Genomic DNA, 14,112 nt, shown 5'->3' on the forward strand with positions numbered 1-14,112 from the left:
CTAAAGACAGGTGGTCCTTATAGAGAGGTGGCCACTAAGACGGGTTATGTACAGTCAAACCTGCTTTAGTGACCACCTGTCTACAAAGACCACATTTTTTTGTTTCCCTTGAAAAGGTTTCTCATTGAAACATGTATTTATTAAATGAACCTGTCTACAAAGACAACTTTTTGTGTTTCCCCTTGGCAGACGCTATAGACAAGTTTGACTGTATCTTGTCTCTCTCTCGAGTGGTCTTTATAAACAGGCTTCAATGAGAAACATTAAACCCTGAAAATCTGAACAGACTCTCTCTCTCTCTCTCTCTCTCTCTCTCTCTCTCTCTCTCTCAGCAATGGTCCGCAGCTCTGCTTCAATCCAAAGAACTAGGTCGACCATTCAAAATGTCAGCTGTACATGCTCTCTATGCAATGCATAGACAGTGGGATGGAGTACACATTTTTATGTACAGTATGAGGTATGGGAATGCTGAATTATTAATTCATACATGTTATCACATGTCGCTGATATCATTCTTTTTCTAGAGACATATTTTTCTATGTTGTGGAAGCAAGTTAAAATCTCATTCAGAGATGTGACGTAATTAACAGTTATTTTTGCAGAGTTTTCATTTCATGAAATTCACAAAACATTCCTTAATCGTGACTTTTCGACAACATGCAAAAATACTTCCAGCAAGTAATGTCGCATGTCTAAATAACTAAAGTAAGCCCCGTCGGTAGCATCGAGATACACCATAGGACAAGCCATCACCTGGTCATGGAGCGCAGTTGAGACCACACTGATCACAATGGGGCACTTCAATAGATTGCTTTCAATTTATTTCTCCCGCAATAATTCTAATTTTATGATGATTGTGATACTCGGTAATGAGTTCATGATCCACCGAAATAAAATGGTAATTATTGAAAAGTATCGGTCATTCGTAGTAGTCGTGGCTTCATGCAAATTCAACAACTCACAAATTTGTCCTTCAACCTTGATCGACGAAAACTTAGGCCTGTCCTCATCAGACAGAAGTTGCAAAATAACCTGCTATTTTCAGACTCGGGATATTTTCCTGAAGCTCGAAATTGCGTCTTCACCAGACCGATACGCTCATCACAAACTAGGCCAAATAAGCCCGCTATTTACCAAATAGCGGGCTATTCTGGAAACGACCAATGGTAATGGTAATGGTAATGGTTTTATTAAAAATTCATTTGCAGCCAGATGGTTGAATTGCAGAACTTTGTACATTGTAAAAACATAAATATTTATACAAACATAAAACGTATTAAGACATATCACGCAGTGAATGAATTAAAAAATCAGTGTACACATATATATATACAAATTAATACAATTCATAAAATTCGCTTAACATTCTATTCCACAATCATCATAGGGCTGGAGGGAAATATAGAAGAGAGGTAGGGAGGATAATAGTGCAGACAGCACGGGAGACCGAGGAAAAGTGTGAGATACATGTAGAGACAGAGAGGGAGAGAAAGAGAGAAAGGGAGAGAGGGAGAGAGAACGAGAGATAAAGCGAGAGATAGAGATATATATATAAGATAATGCTGAGGATGAGAGTGTATATCAGACATATCGAAAATAAGGTAAAAAGTACAATTTCGACAGAGAGAATACTGGTTGTAAAAATTAATGAATTCCATTTTACATTTTCATTGGTGAGTTATGGATAACATATATTGTAAATTAATCGGTAGGTATGACCAAGATTTCTTGAGATATTTTCTTGACCAAGTAGCCTGCTAATAGCAACTGTGGGCTGATAAAGACGCAAATTAGCTGGCTAATTTGAGATACACACTGTACATGTAGGGCTAGTTCAAATAGCGGGTATTTTGCAACTTCGGTCTGATGAAGGCAGGCCTCTTGAGACTGAGCTTCATGAGGAAAGTTTGTCATACTATATGTACCACACATACATTCCAACAATACAGACAATATGGGGGGAAAAAACAAATGAGCGCTCCCTGAAATGCAGGCTAGTGACCTACATGTACAGGGTACAGTGTACATATACATGTCAAGAAAGAGAGAAGAAAATTAGCTGACCTAATTTGATCCCATTAACCAATTTGTCAGAATTTCACTGACACATTCTGTACCGTGAGAATTCCGACTTCAATGAATACATTTTCCAAGAAGTACACATGTTCATGTACATGTACCTTTCGCAAATGTAGGCCCTTTGAATATCCATACCTGTATTTGTACACTGTACAAGGTATTCTGTAGTTTAATGTTTGAATTTATAAAACAATTACTTTCTAGAGTCTTTTATTTCACAAATAATGAAATTTCTTGAGGAGTTGTAAATCTAACATGCACAAGAATAAAAAAGAAATCTGTGTTTAAATTCATTTTGATTACATACTGTACCTGTACCTCACCTAACTTTCTTCCTCTTCTTATATTTCAATCTTTACCTTGATTTCAAGTCCTGTTCAATTCCCTGTCATTATTTCTTTATATCTTTAATTTTGTGTGTACAATGTTTAATATTTCTATTTTTGTTACTTCTATTGCTGTACCAATGTTTAATGTATTTTATTTGAATGTAACTTTTTTGTTTTGTTATTCAATTTGTTTCAGCCTTTGGCTGCTTTTTAAAAATGAACGCCTGTTTGTTTTATAATGACAACAAACAATAGATGTCTAGACTCATCACATGAAAGATAGATCATTGATTATCTTTGCAAAACGGCTAAATTTTAGAATTGTCCTGTTAAATATTTATAATCATTTTATAAACTTATATTAAACGAACCAGTGCATTACATAGGAGAAAATGTACTATTACTGTTATCATCACCATTATTATTAATATTATCAATATCATTATTATATCTAGAAGTATTACTAGTAATAGCATATTTATTAATAGCATTAATTGATTATCATATTGATTATCATTTTTATTAAACCAAAAAGAAAGAAAAAATTTTTTATTTGTGAATAACATACAGTGTAAATCTGATCATGAAGAATCTAATCACTGGGGCACTCAGACATTCAGCTGTTTTCAATTGATAATGGACTTGGTGAAAAATTATAAAGTTTAACTTACCAGAAAAAACTCATCTTTGAAAAGGAATGACGCCAATAAAACTGACATCCAAATCTTTACAATATCAGTTGCGATCCACTACAGTGACTACACATTAAAGTATTTCGGGTCGAACTGGAAAACTGGTGTTCACAGACGACAGAGTTGAACGATACTGAAAGGGGTTTTTCCAAAAAGTGGCGATATCACTTGAATAGATAGTATTCACAATGAAGGGTTAATTTACCAGCGAATTGTCTTATATAGCTAGAGATAAGGGTGCTTCAACAAACACCTCATATTCAACAGCAACTAAATATAAATACTGGACTTTACAATCAAAACCTACCTAATATAATCAATATGACAACCTAAAGATGTACAGCCTCTTTTCCAGACATTGTTGACATATGTGTCTTAATAAGAAAAAGAGACAGCCTTTGCATAAGATTACAACAGAGTACAAACAGAAACAGATCATAGCTTGTTTTCCAAAACACTTCCACTGACATATTCAATTACCCACATTTTTATTTTCTACCCATTTTTATTTTGTTTTAAAGGCAATAAACCTTTCACCCCTTTATTGATTAAATACTTCAGACTTGAAGCTAAACTATCGTTGACAGGGGTGGAACGTGTGCCAAGTTTCACAAATAACTCATTGATAACTTCGGGGACAAGAGAACCAAATTGAGCAGCACATTCAATTTCCCCCACGAGAATGTCGAAAGCGGAAATGATCGCTAACCAAGCAGGGAATGAAATGCTTCCTATACTTGTTTACCAAAATCAGATCACCGTCCCCCAGATTTCGGATCGGGTAAAGGGAAGCTCACACTGAGATCAAAATGTGGAAATAGCGTGTGAGCTTTCTCATATTCTTTTATACATGGAAAGAAAGTGGAAACAAATAAAGGGGCATTTTGCAGAATTTATGTCTTATTAATATTATTATTATTATTCCAATCAGGGAGCTAGTCAGTTTATACATGTACATGTAGCTTGGAGAGAAAGGGCAAGATCTGTGGAAAATGCAACAACAAAATGGAAAATAACTTGTGGTTTTCTAATTGATTACATCCAAGATATGTGAAAGATTACTCATTTAAAGCCCTCATTATTAACAATACGACTACCGATAGATGAAAACTTTGGACCAAATTGTGATGCCCAAGTGTGAAAGGTTCCACATCCTACATGTATATACCCATACTTGTATCTTTTATTGGGAAGTTTTTATGGAAAGATTCCTGAACTAAAACAGGGGACTTTTAAATTGTTTTTCTTTCTGTAACATCCCTTTTTGAGGTGCACTAGGTGCAGCACACACTGTAGTAATTTGTTAAAGCATCCTGGCATAACAATAACAAGACTATTCACACTATGGAAACCTTATACTGAAAAATTACCCAAAAATGATTTTACAGTTTACACAGCATTGCCAATTTAGAGACTTTACTGATTAGTTACAATTAAATTGCTCTTATTTGACAAAGGTACAATGTACTGCATGTTCATCTACAGCAGTATAATACTAGGCTTAGGGAAATCCAAACTAAAAGAAACATGGGGGGGGGGGGGTGGATAGAGCATTTGCATCAGCAGCTCCCTCTATGTGTATGAAATAAGTTACCTTTTTTCTCTTCAACTTTTAAAGCCATACTTAAGACCCACCTAATGCTTGCTGGTTACAATTAAGTTTCCCTTTTTAAGTTCAACTTTTTAGTTCACCGACTTCATAAACTTAAATCGATTTACTTTTGAGCTTTTGAACTGATATTATTTTGTAGGGTGCTTTGAGCATCTCTAGAGATTGATATTTGTGCTTTATAAATATAGTCATTATTATTGTTATTATCCATGTTTTGAGGGCATTTGGAGGATGTTTATTCCAAACTAATTTCCCTTATGGACAAGTCCAATTTCCACCTTGGAGTACACGGCAGGTCACTTTCTATTTGGTCAGGAAATCATATATCAACATCAGCTCCGGCAAAACAACTTCACAAACAACTCTTCTGGATTCGACAAGAAATGATGAGTTTAATCACGAGAGATCGCTAACTGCTTGTAAACTGATGAATTCATTACAGAAAAATTTATTACGCTATCATAAAATTCCAACTAAAGGATCCTTCATCAAACTCTCAACAAAATTTTTCTCCGTAGGCAGGAAAAACCAAATCAAACAAAAGTCGGTCCACAAACAACCGGAAGAAAACAGAAGCTATGTACATGTATATGAATTATAAAAGTAATTCAGTATTGTCAATTGCTTACAAGTGAATCTATAAAATGACACAATAAGACATAAGGATATCTATTTTGAGGTTGTTTTTTCCCAGTCTCTTAAAACATTTCTTCCTGTTTATGAATTTCAGAAGCTGACTGGAACTTGGAAGCGAAGACAGATGAAGCAGAAGACAAAACTCTTTTTTTTTTCTTTTTCTTTTTCTTTTTTATCCTCCCTCAGATGTCCAAGGTATTCAGAGGGATGATGCAGTGATGACAGACAAGAAGCCCCTTTCAGACGAGAGAAAATCTATACGAAACTTGTATTGCAGAAATTTTGCACTGTACAAAGAATTTTGGTAGAGTGAAAGAAGCATGCTTACACATGTACATGTACACACATGTACGCACCGGAAAACAACATTGTATAATGAAATTTCATATTGCTTTTTCAATTCAATTTCGATTTTGTTGAAGAAAAAAAAGAACATGGGGAAATTCTAGAGACTAATTTTGTTATATTTACAGTAAAATGCAAGAAAACACAATGACAAATTTTTCGTTATACATTTCTGTGTCATTTTGTACAGTGTATGACCATCAGCCAGACAGTTTAATTACTTATCATAATTTACTACATGTACATCTGTTGTATCATATTCATACTGATTAACTGGGTCAATTGTGAAATTGTGTAGACGATTGGCTAACTGTCATGTCAACTGACGGTAATGACCATACAACAAATTTTGTAGTGTGAATGAGGGAGGCGGACAGCATTGATGCCAGGCTGTGGCCTTGCTTGCTCTGGTTAACATTTTCAGGAATGAGAATGCTTGCACATTCCAGTATGAACATGTATGAACATTGGTGTGGGTCAATTCCCATTATAGCCTTTAGAATTTTTCAAATAGTCTTCATATTACTGAAGCCTCCTACATTCAGTCTCTCCCTTCTCTTCATTCGTTTCCTGTTCTTTTCCTTACTTTTTTAATTCTATTTTGACCGATTTTCTTTCTCTTCTCTTCACATTGACTTCTACCTTTGCCTTTTCTTCTTTCTTTTCCTTGGAACAGAATCAAATCCAGGATTATATAAATCATGTTTAATATGTATCACATTTCATTAGCCTTTAATCTTTATTCAAATATTCTTCATATAACTGAAACCTTCTCCATTCAGTCTTTCCGTTCTCTTGATTGGTTTTCTGTTCTTTTCCATACTTTTTAAATTCCTTTTTGACCCATACCTTATCCCTTCTCTTCTCAATGACTTCTACCTTCTCTTTTTCTTCATTCTTTTCCTTTGGACGGTAAATAAGTCAATTGAATGAGATTAATCATGTTAATTATGATCCACAATTATCATGCCAAATGGCGTATCATTCTTTCTCTTCATTAATGTATTGGTATAGTATTGTTACATGTGTATTTTGTCTATGTTTGTACAAAAGTGATACAATTCATTCAGCCTAGGCTGCGAGACAGATTTTGAATAAATATACCATTAAATAAATAAATAACTTCTGATTCGGGGAAATTTTTCAGACAAAAATGAGCTTAAGTACATACTGTAACCTTGGTGAGTTAAAGTAAAGGTACAAAGAGCAGGATATGTCATTGATGTGTGCATGTACTGGGCCAGTTACGTTAGCTTCAGTTTCCATATTTACAACTGTATAGTCTCTCATCAAATCTTATCAATAGAAATTTGCTGGGCTACAATTTTCCCAGTATTAAAGGGAAAATCCAACCTTGAGAGGCAACTACTCCAATAAAAAGTACTTGAGTAGAAATATCAGTGGAACAGACCAGTGAGGGTTTGAATGAAATCGGACAGAAAATGAGAAACTTATTTGTTTTTGAAAGCTGTTACAAGCACTTGTGTGGGCACTTCAAATTGGCTGAATCAGTAAAGACACTGACTCACTGTGAAGTAGTGCTGGACAACATTATGAAGCGCCAACTTGATCACCTTTTATTCTTCAAATTGGCAACAATCATATTCTTATTGCAGTGCTTCATGAAGTTGAACACGTACATTGGTCTAATAAAAGGTATCCCTGAAAACAATATGCACTGTTATGACTTAATATGAGCCATGTTGGAAAGATTAAACAAAATTGCCTGTAAGATTTTGTTTTGAAACTATCTTCATGTTGCTAATTTAAGGATTTCAAACTTGATTTCCTTATTGAAACTCGTGATGTCACAAACGATGTTGTCATGCAACAAAAATGGACACACTGAGTGCAGCAATTTGTACCCTTACTTTTCATACACCTGTACATCTAGTAGGGCTGCGACGTGTAGTCGAATGCTCGAGTACCCGCACGGTTGACAACTACTCGGGTACGATTTTTAGTACCAGAATATTCGGCCGCAAACAAAAAAATCTGTCCAGGCCGACGCTTAGCCGTGCCTGGGTGAGCGGCGGCCGCTGGCATGGTGCCGTCGGTAAAAATGCTTCCCAACTCAAGCACTGTCAAACTCACCACTCAGAAACTGGGACCAAATGTCTGGATTTCTGTTTGGACTTGGAGGAAAATGGATTATTCTGCCATCTTTGGTTTTTAAAACAGCGTTGTTTACTGTTATTATTATTATTAAATCGGCGCCTTCAACTGCAACTCAAAGTAAAATTGCATGCGTTTTCGGCGACGTGAGATACTGCCCCAGTGGTATGGTGGTGGCAAAAAAAAAAAAAAAATCAAAAAAAAAAATCAAAAAAAATCAACAAAAAAAAAATCAAAAAAAAAAAATCAAAAAAATTTAAAAAAATTAAAAAAAATTATAAAAAAAACATGGCGTCCGAATACTCGAGTATTCGCTTGTAAGCCTGGGAGTGTACTCGGGTACCTCATTACACTGTTGTGCACAGCCTTAACATCTAGTATATTTTTTAGGGCTCTGAAGCAAACCCTCCTGTGCAAAACCACAAAGTGTGGAATGCTCGCCTTGAAAGGGTTCTGAAATGGTCTTTATGAAAATAATAAATACAGGCACTAGGCCTGTAACCAATCATCGGATCTGGGGCCGATCTTGAGCCTATCACGGGTGATCGGATAATAATTTCTGTTGAAGACCATTTTTGTTGATATTTAGTGCCTTTTCATGACTTTGAAATTAATAATATTGGTCTAAGAGAAGAGGCAAAACATGCGGGCCGCCATCTTGGATTGTAATGCATGCCTACATTATAATCCAAGATGGCGGCCCGCATGTTTTGCCTCTTCTATTATTAATTTCAAAGTCATGAAAAGGCACTAAATATCAACAAACTCCAAATGACAAAATAATCTCAGCCATGAATTTTTTTTGACCATTTGATAGCCAAAAACTTGAAAATTGTTGTCATTAAAAAAATTAAAAAATAAAGATTATTTTTGCTGATACCGATCACAGGTGCGAGGGTGTCGCTCCGATCTTCCGATCCGATCAAAGCCCCAACTTACAGGGTTAACAGGCACCTTGCCTGTCTACACATTAAAGACCCTGTCAGTAGTGAAAAATTAAGTAGATACAATCCAATCCAATCCAATCCAGGAATTTATAAGTAGTTGCCTATCCAAAAGGCGCTGATGAGACAGAAAAACTACCCAAACTGTCTGTTCATGATTCCAACTGGGAAAGATAAAAAGGCAGTGACTAATTGTAAGCAATCTAAAGTGGGTATGCCTTTAATAGTTGAGTTCTGAAAGTGGATAACTGGTGACAATGACAAGAGGGAAGGATTTGGGGAAGACCATTCCACAATCTCGATGCACAGGCAGTAAATGATCGATCACCTAGAAGAGAGCATATTCGAGGACTCTCAAGCAGGTATTTACCTGCAGATGGCAAATTAGTTTTAGGGTTATAAAAATAGTCAACAAGTCTGAAATGTACACAGGGGCGATTAGATATCAATCAAAAGCTTATAAGCCATCAATTACAATAATATCCATTGCTTGTCTGTCTGTCAGAGGAGTAACAGCTCTCTGAAAACTCCAGATCAAGAGCTTTGACAATAGGAAGTTGTTGACCTAAAAACTAGCTACCGGTATTGACTTTATGACATTAAAGATAAACTTGAGTTCTGGTAAAAAAAGAAAATGAATTCTCACAGAATCGAACGAAACTTACACTGAATGTTCAAGATTACAAATAAATGTCACGTGCCAAACAATTTTGGAAGAAAATGTATACTGGCTGAGTAATGAGCAAAGAAAGATAAGGAAATCAGGGTAGTACTAGCCCGACACCATGTGTGTTGTCCCATATACATCTATCTGTGTAAGTGATTGTTACTTTACCAAGACTCTGCCAAATTTATGATGATTTTGATGACTCTAGAACCTTGCATTACACACCATTACTTACATGCTATATGATCAACTTTTCTGATCTATTCCACACCTTTTCTTTCACAATGCAATCGCATTACCAGTACTCAAGTTTATCTTTAATCTTATGTGCAATACGTGGAGTTCAAATATTCACAATGATTTTTGGAATTCATTACCAAAATATATTGCCCTTTGTAATAACCAAAGATTTTTCAAAAAATATCTGAAAATGTATTATTTGTCCAAATACTGACATAAAACATCACCATATTTTAGACTTTGCTGTTCCTCTGGCTTTTTTTTTGTTTTTTGTTTTTGTTTTTTATCCACTGTTTGTTTTTAATTTGTTAACATGTCTTTCAGTGAAAGAATGAGTTGAAAAACCAAATGATAATTTGTTTACATGTCTTTCAGCAACAGAACAAGTTGAAAAACCAAATGATAATTCATACTTTTAGGGAACTTATTCTACAAGGCCCTTTGGCCTTATTTTAGTTCCCCTTTTCTCATTTTCGACTAGTAAATTTGGTGTCTTTGATACTGTTAACTTGTACGATTGCATGTAATTTTATATATAATGTACGTAATGATCTATTGTTTTTATATGAAGATGGAAATAAATGAACAAATGAAAAGCATGGCTCATTGCCTCTGATCAGGTCTACCGGTTATGTCTTGCCAGTGACTGCAAATAAATTGAGGTTGAATGGGAAAATATTTTGCGTTCCCTTACCTTTATATTCTATGTTCATTCAGCTTTCCATTGATATAAAGCTGTATTTACATGTACATGTACATCGGATAAGGTCTTGAACTCGGTGTCATTTCATTGTGCACATACAAGTAACATCTATTTGGAGCCATTATTTTACGTAGAGACCGAGTGAAGGCCCTTTTGGTTCTAAAGGTATGCATACAATGCATGTGTTGGTGTATTAACGTGACTTGCTCGATTTCACATAATGTAGGCCTACATGTAGTATGGACATGCAAGTAGACCCTAGTTGGAATTGTTTGATGTTAAAAATGGATGTTAATGATAATCACAAAAAACAGCTTTGACAGTCGGTTGAAAAATCATGACCACAAACTACATTCAACAAAAGACAACAAAACATTTGCAATGGTCAAATGTTCAGTTAGGTGTAACAAAACAAAAAAAATATACCAACTATCTTTTTGTGAGAGATTTTTCGTTCAACTTTGGTAGAAAAATAGGTTTTTCACCTATCACAAATCTCCTTGGATGAGACACACTTTTTTCCGTCAGAAAAATTCAAAAGACGGGGGTGCGTCTTATACACAGGTAGATCTACAGGATATTTTGAGATATCGACTCAACACTCAAAATCTAGCCGGTCCAAATTTCTGTTTGGATTCAGAGGATAATTTTTCTGTCATCTTTATTTTTTAAAGACAACATTGTTACGATTATTTGTGTTCACAAGCGCTTTAACTTGCATCGTACTAAATACAAGTCCTTCCCAGCATGTCTTGGGTTTCTGAACGGTATACCTTACCGAATGTTGAAATAAGACGCGATCGGATCTGGCTTGCTGCCCCCAAAATAGGGGTGCGTCGTATACACAGGTGCGTCTTATACATGTACACAGAGATTTACAGAGATTAACGTTATACATCCACATGTTTTTCAACAGATCATATTTATAGATCTTTTCGGAGTAAATGTGGAGGTGTTGTCGTTAAGTGCCTCATTCACTCGACTCTCAATCCAAGGGAGGGTTTTAATATTAGTTCGAATCCCAGCCTGGCATAAACGTCCTTTGGCAAGACATTAATCTACATTTGCCACTTGCCACCCAGGTGTAAATGGATACCTGAAAAGCCAGAGCCAGGGAAAAAAATATTTATAAAATTTCGGGGGTTACTTTTCAAGCTTGCTTGCATTGAAATTACACTCTTTAATTTGTTTTGCATTGAACTCTATGCAATTCTTTGGGGGCTCTTTTATGACTTTCGGGAGCTCTTTTGGGCATTTCGGGGGCTACTTATTTGGCCAGCAGCTACTGTATGACTGAGGTTATAATTACTTATGTTGTAAAATGGCATTTAGATTGCCAATTTCTTCTCCCCTTTCGTGGACACATAAGTACATGTGTGTAACCAGGCGGTGGATATTTTACCAACACGCCAGAATTCACACTATGTACGCATCTTGGATGCGCTTTAAATACGCGTCCGTCCGTCGCCTATAAGCGTCCTGGCCACGGGCCCTCTCCTCATTCTGGATTCTGCTGCTGTGACAAACACACACACTCCAGAATCACCTAGCTTCTCGAATCATGCACCTCCCGGTTCACCTCAAGACCCGGGAGTTCTGAGTAGCTGAGCACCTACAGCTGAGCTGAGCTTAGCCGAGCTTAGCCGAGTACTACATATAATATAAGGTTAGTTAGTATTAGTCAGTGTCTTTGTTTCCTTCTTCATTCCGTCCATTCTTCTTCTTCTTCTTCAAGATAATCAGCCTCCTTCAATACTGAAGATTCTTGCAGATGCCGTATACTCGGCCTGGTTGGGGTATGCAGGTGGACCATTACACCGGGGTTTCCCTCTACTCTTCTACGAATAGTGCAATGGGTTCTTAACGTGCAAGGGTGGTGACTCTCCTGTACACAGGGCCTCCATTTAACGTCCTATCCGAGGGACGGAGTGTTTTCCACTTGACATAACCTGCATCTATGAACAAATGAAGGGGGCACGTTAACACACGATGCAGTCATCCGCCTGGGTGGGAGTCGAACCCGGGATCTTTGGTTCGACAGGCAGATGCTTTACCGACTGAGCCAACTCGCCTCCATTCCATCCATTTCACCGCACCGTAAGTAAGACGGTGGTCTAACTCCACCATCTTTCATACCATTTATTCTATCACTAACCACCCCATTTTACTTCACTTACTATAATCCTTATTCTCAGCGCCCCTGCTGTATATGCAAAAGAGGAGGCTAGAGCCCCTGAATACCCCACCCCCCCCCCCCCCTACTGAGCTATCACCACACAACATACAAGCAACATACAGCAAGATGAAATTGAAAACCACTTCAGAGCAAGCACAGTCAGTAGGGGCGCTGGTCCGAGAATGAGGATCGTCCTCATAAACGAGGATATCCTCATAAACACTGTCAAAATGCGTCCTCAAAAATAAGGATCGTCTGCATTTTCGCGGACGTTTCTTTTATCGGCGCTCTGCAGGTTTCAAGTTACCCAACCGCCTGCTGGCAATGCCAAAAAAGGGAATCCACGTATTAAAATACCCTCAGTTCACCATCTACTTCTATGGGTTGTCCGTCTTCCCGAGGATTTATCGCTCATAACTTGACAGTCTCTGTACAATGTCAATTGTGAAATGCATCAGGAAAATTTCAGCAGAATCTGTTTTTTTCGCATTGCCAAACGTGGGGATCGGAAATAAGATTCTTTTTGAGGGTGATCCTTATTTTAGAGGGCGCGCCTGTCCGCCTTTTCCAAGCCGATCCTCGTTTGTGCGGATGATTCTTATTCTCGTACAATCGCTTCTACTGAATTGGCAAAAGAAGAGGCTAGACTAGAGCCCATGAATACCCCACCCTCCCCCTACTGAACTATCACTACACAACATACAACATACAGCAAGATGAAATTGAAAACCTCCCCCCCCCCCCGCCCCCTCTCAAAAAAAGAAAACTTTCAAAAGAAAAAAAAGAGTAAACTTTCCCATGCATGAAATGTTCAGACTTCAGAGTCACTACGTTTCATGACACTTGCAGTGGAAGTTCTGACTTCTAAGTTCTCATCTTTTTTAATGAGAAAAATTACACAACTCGCAAGCTACACATCACTCATCAGAATTCATAATCATTCATCACAATTCACATGTCAATACGTATTCGCAATTCATTGTAATAAAACAGTTTCTTGCTGCGATATTGTTCTGTTTTCATGACATGTTACAGACTGAGCTGACAGAAGTTTTTGATCTTTTTTTTCTTCATGCAATCTAATGGTGCAGTGACATGCCATTGCCCGAATCGCTATGCAGGTTAGCATGGTTAGTGACACAGAGCCGCTAGCTAGCCGTGCGGTACGGCAGGCGAGGGCGAGGCGCGGCGCCAGGGCCAGGGCGAGGTCCTTAGATAAACGCGACGCGACGTCAACATAACAACTGCCCGGCCCGATCCACACGATCATGTGAAGACTACGGAGCAGTCAACACTTAAGTCAATGCACATTTTCTTATGAACGTGCTACGAACAATGACGGACGAAGCTTAGGCAAAGAAGTGAAGTAAAATCTACCAACGTAAATAAAAAGAATAACCTAAAGCCAAAGAGAGACAATAGTTACAATAATAGAAAAAAGAAAAACATGAACATTTACCCCATTAGCCAATCCATGGTGATATTTGTTGCAAAATCCAGTAAATTATGGGTCAACTTCCTCAGTGAAAGCAGCAAATTCCATAGTGCACCACATAATATTAATGGATAAATAA

At 37.1% G+C, this 14,112-nt stretch overlaps 1 protein-coding gene across 1 annotated transcript in view; it reads right to left on the reverse strand.

The window, feature by feature from the left end:
- LOC587925 (MOB kinase activator 2) overlaps positions 1-14,112 on the reverse strand; it is a 28,322-nt gene extending 14,210 nt beyond the window's left edge. The window contains exon 1 of the mRNA XM_011683279.2: positions 13,998-14,112. Within this exon, the coding sequence (XP_011681581.1) occupies positions 13,998-14,014 (17 nt within the window). The 5' untranslated portion in view covers positions 14,015-14,112. The remainder of the gene's footprint in view (positions 1-13,997) is intronic.

The sequence above is a fragment of the Strongylocentrotus purpuratus genome, unplaced genomic scaffold (assembly GCF_000002235.5).
Source record: "Strongylocentrotus purpuratus isolate Spur 01 unplaced genomic scaffold, Spur_5.0 spur5_scaffold_18, whole genome shotgun sequence".
In the NCBI taxonomy this organism is placed as follows: Eukaryota; Metazoa; Echinodermata; class Echinoidea; order Camarodonta; family Strongylocentrotidae; genus Strongylocentrotus; species Strongylocentrotus purpuratus.